Genomic DNA, 4,608 nt, shown 5'->3' with positions numbered 1-4,608 from the left:
ACAAGCAGGCCGGGGACGGGAACTAACTCCACGTCAAGCCTTGCTGAGAAACTCGGTGTGATTCGCCTTTCGAACATTTGAAGGGACAGCCAGCCACTTTAGAGACCCGGAGAGCCCAAAGACTGAAACAAAGCACTCCATCCCTCTTTTGAAATAATCAACATGATGCAAAGAACATCACGGATTACGTTTCCTCATGTAAGAAAATTGTGTGACATCCCAAAGCTGATGTTAAACAAAATAGTGAGAATTCAGGTACGTTCTAAGGGTTATGTAGGCTTTTTGTCTCAATATGTCTGGAAACTATTTGTATAAGTAGTAGAAGATGGCTACACGAAGATGGTATCATAAATGCATGTTTCTGATCCCCTTTAATCTGAACGCCTAAAATATTTCAGACAATCAGAGGAGCAGTTAGAAGTGCACGTTTAAAAGTCACAGTTGAGGACGAGCTATGGTGAGTGCTGTGACGTGTGTAAGCCTGACGATTCGCAGACCTGTATCCCTGGGGCAAATAATACATTATATGTTAATAAAAATAATTAATAAAAAAATCACAGTTAAGGGTGAGTTGCAAAACATAGGTTGGGGACACAGTATCCGTAAGAGAGAGAAATGTTTATAGATAGTAAGGTCTCTTAGAAGGAAGGCAATGATGTTATTAAAAATATAGAAAACTTCAGCAAATACCGGCAGTTATGAGATGCCCATTTGTTCTGCATTTGAAAGGCAACAATTAGAAAGTGCAGTGACTTGCCCGTGTGGTGGAAGTGTAGGGAAACCGTGTAACATCCGCAGGAGTACGAACGAGGTAATTCTGTAGTGCTGAAATGAGAACCTACTCCTACTCTGTCATCTATCATCTTTCTAAGTATTTCTAAGTACGTATGTACTGGAACAAAGGTGACCATTTGTATAGTGTCGAACTAAAAAAAAAAAACCCTAAATATACCTGAATGTCCATCTATAAGTAGATTACAATGTACTAGAACTATGGGTATATGCTTCGGCTGAAAGAATGAGGTAACTCCACACATATTCCCAGGAAGATCCCTGAGGAACGTACTGTTCAGCAAAAAATCGAATTGCAGAACCAGGTATAAATATAATGTGGTTTTAATCAAGAAGCACTAAGTAACAATCCGTGTATCTCAGAGCGTGCACGCGTGTACGGGTGTGTGCACGGAGGCTGTCAGCAGGGCCCCGTCACGGCAGCACGCGGGGGAGGAGAGGAAGGACTTCTGCCCCATCGCTAGCGTGCCACACAGGGACACGATTCAGGAATGACTTGTATAAATTTCAAATAAATGCATAATGGTTTAAAAATACTTTAGGAAAAGGAGAAATAAGGAGGAAAGAGGGATGGAAGGATTTCTAGGGGTGCACGTGACACTGGTCGCGAGCCACAGAGAATGCGGGAGTCCGTGGAAGTTTGACACACTCGTGCTGTGGGCAGGAAGCATAAAGGGTCTTAGCAACTGGTTGAGAGACTCTGCTCTGATGGACCTAAACCGTGGAGTATATGGACTCTACTCTGCCTGTCCCACCCTGCCAGCACGGTCCTACCAAGCAGGTGCTTAGTTTTCAAGGTCCAAGGCTCGGAGAGCGGGGTTAGGGCAATGAGCCTTGGAAGCATGTGGTGTGATGGCGCTGGGTGACTTACGTATCCCCTGACTCTCCGGGACGCAAAGCTTAGCACCCTGCTGATGATCACCATAACCCTCTCCTGTAGGTAGGAGCTATCTTCGTTCATCCACACAACCATGTCCTGTGGAAAACACAGTCATCATCCTAGAGCCCGGGGTTTCCATGTCTACAAGCTCCCTCCATTAGCCTCCAACTTCACCAAGTCAAGGGCCCCCGCAGACCCTGATTATTTCCTATCTAACCTACATTTATCTCAAAAAGATGACAAGCTAGGAGTATACTAGTTCATCTACTGTCATAACCACACTTGAATTATATGTTACTTAATTTTATGCAATGAATATTTACTCATGATGTGCATTGTAAGTCACTTTGTCAGTTATCATGAAAAGTTTAACAAGAGACTATCATGGGATTGTTAGCAGCTTCTCTTGTTTTTCTTTCAAAGTACATATCCGCTCTCTCTGTCTCTCTCATCACAGGATCTGATTTTCAGTTTTTAAAAAGAATTGAAATGTCATCTGATCCTGAAATGTCATCTCACTCCAGAATTTCCTCTGCAGACTCAACACTCAGATATTTTCTGGCTCATAGTTGCAGAGAATATTCCTGGAGACAGCTCGGTTAGAAAGTTCTTGCTAATTTTGATTCGACTCCATCTTGCTGTAACTCTGTTCTAAGCCTTCAGAAGCAGTGACATATTTACAAGCTTGGTAAGCGAGGAAACGGCATATGCCTCACATTCCAACCACCACTAATGGATTTCTTTCTTTCTTTTTCTTTTTCTTTTTTTTTTTTTAAGTTTTTTATTTTTTTATTTGACAGAGATCACAAGTGGGCAGGGGGGCGGGGGGGGGGGGGGAGGTGGTGGGAAGCAGGCTCCCAGCTGAGCAGAGAGCCCGATGCTGGGACCCTGAGATCCTGACCTGAGCCAAAGGCAGAGGCTTAACCCACTGAGCTACCCAGCGCCCCCGCTAACAGATGTCTCAAGGCACTCTGTTCGAATCCACAGTATTTGTGCTAAATCTACTCCTTTCACTCACTCCCATTGTAGAAAACTGTTCTCAAGTCCATTTCCTAGGGCAGAAGAGTGTCTAAATCTCAGGGGGGTCAGACTGTGCCTTTCCCAAGAGCGGGCTTTTTGCTCTTTTTGAGAATCAAGTGAGTTTCTAGACATGGAAGGTATGAGAACAACACAGTCAGGGAACAGGTTTCCAAGTTAGAGAGCCCCCCATTCATTAGCATGGCACATATTATTGCTTCCATTTCCTTATCAGCAAACTGGGGGAAAATCACAGTAGCTTCCTCAGAGGGTTATTTTAAGGGTTAAATGAGATAACCTACACGTGAAATATTCAGCTTAGTCAACCCGATGTAGAGTAAATGCTCATAACAGTAGTTTATCGGTTGAAAGAGCCTGTGTGGGGAGGTGGTTGTAATAATGGGATAATAATAAGGACTTTAAAGAGTTGTGAGGTTAAATTTTTAAAAATTCACAAAAAATGTTCGACTCAAATTAGGCACAAATTCACTCCGTGTATTTCATTTTCCCTTGCATTCCTTCTTGTCTTCCCAGATACCAATTCTGCTTCTTTACTTGAATGTATTTTATGATTTGCCTAAACCCGTAATGCTCCTAGTAGAATAAGTCAACCTGGTTTCCCACTGTTTCCTGACAGGTGCCCCTGATGCCATCATATTAGAAGCCGTTGAGGATGGTAAGACATCCTGAGCAGCCTCCTGTCTCTGCCCGGGACGTTTAAGACACCCTGATGTCCAAATGTAAGTGGGGATTCGGACAGTTGTTGGGCTTTGCTCGGACACCACGGTGTCCATGAAGCCAGGATGCTTCAGCTCCAGCGGTGCTGGGGAGGAAGCAAGCCTACGGAGACCATCCCGGCATGGCTGCATGGACCCGCAGGTCGTCTAAGCCGATCGCCCTCTCTTTTCTGCTAAACCACACTGTATCACTCTTACATTGCCACAGAACATGGGGCTTCTTAACTGTTTTGTTGCTGCCATCTTCCCAAAATTGAATTCTTAAAATTATGTCTCTTCAATTGAAATAAAAGGAAGTGATTTCATTTGGGGGATCATTAGACAGCTTGGGAGGAAAAGAAAAAAAAAATCAGCCACCAAATACTTGAAGGAGACATGAGTATAGGAAAAGGGAAATACTAAGTGAATATAATGACCTCTTTAGATTTAAGAAAAGGAAACAAAATTGCTCATTTTCCCTTTATTTTACCTTTAAGATTTGCAGTTTGTAGAGATCTTTAGACACTAAGATCAGAAGAGTGTCCTCAAATAAGTTTAAAGTGTTTTGATACAGATTCTGAAAAACAAAAAAAGTGACACAAGCAGCTGGCCAGGTAAAATTAGACATAACTGTGTTCAGTGTCTATGGCTTTATGCCCCGGGGTCCTGCGTTCTCCCCATAAACTGAAGGTAAGAGAGGAGAGAGCCAGCCAGAGGGACGAGAGCTCCCAGGACCACGGGCCATACATCACCCTCCACCTTCCAGGGCGGCTGCGCCCTGCGGCTGTGCTGGGGAAACCGAGACCAGAGGTGCGGCTCCCCGCACTGCAGGGCTGGTCCTCCCTCCGCCTCGCCCTGCTCTTACTTTCCTTCTTGGAGCATTTGTCCATAAACTCTTGTCCTTGCTAAAATAATTAACCCCAGATGTCTTCATTCATCCGTTCCTGTAACTCCTGTACAACCCATCAAATCCCGTGAGTCGTAGAATTGCCAAGGAGTCCGGGGGGCATGGATGAAAGCTGGAAGACACTGCGGTTAATCTACGGTAGGGATAAAAGGTGAAGGACATCACAAGGACAGCGACCTGCGGGGGCGCGCTGCGGGACCCTGGGCCGCGGGACGACCTGCGGGGGCGCGCTGCGGGACCCTGGGCCGCGGGACGACCTGCGGGGGCGCGCTGCGGGACCCTGGGCCGCGGGACGA

At 45.3% G+C, this 4,608-nt stretch overlaps 1 protein-coding gene across 1 annotated transcript in view; it reads right to left on the bottom strand.

Annotated features, from left to right (window-relative positions):
- Positions 1–4,608, bottom strand: part of MROH9 (maestro heat like repeat family member 9) — a 67,831-nt gene that overhangs the window by 44,689 nt on the left and 18,534 nt on the right. Inside the window, exons 4-5 of the mRNA XM_059414223.1 lie at positions 3,896–3,982; positions 1,664–1,768 (exon numbers count right to left, since the gene is read on the bottom strand). Of these exons, the coding sequence (XP_059270206.1) occupies positions 1,664–1,768; positions 3,896–3,982 (192 nt within the window). The remainder of the gene's footprint in view (positions 1–1,663; positions 1,769–3,895; positions 3,983–4,608) is intronic.

The sequence above is a fragment of the Mustela nigripes genome, chromosome 10 (genome assembly GCF_022355385.1).
Source record: "Mustela nigripes isolate SB6536 chromosome 10, MUSNIG.SB6536, whole genome shotgun sequence".
Taxonomy (NCBI): domain Eukaryota; kingdom Metazoa; phylum Chordata; class Mammalia; order Carnivora; family Mustelidae; genus Mustela; species Mustela nigripes.
Note: the sequence above shows the minus strand (reverse complement) of the source record. Positions and strands in the feature narration are given on the sequence as shown.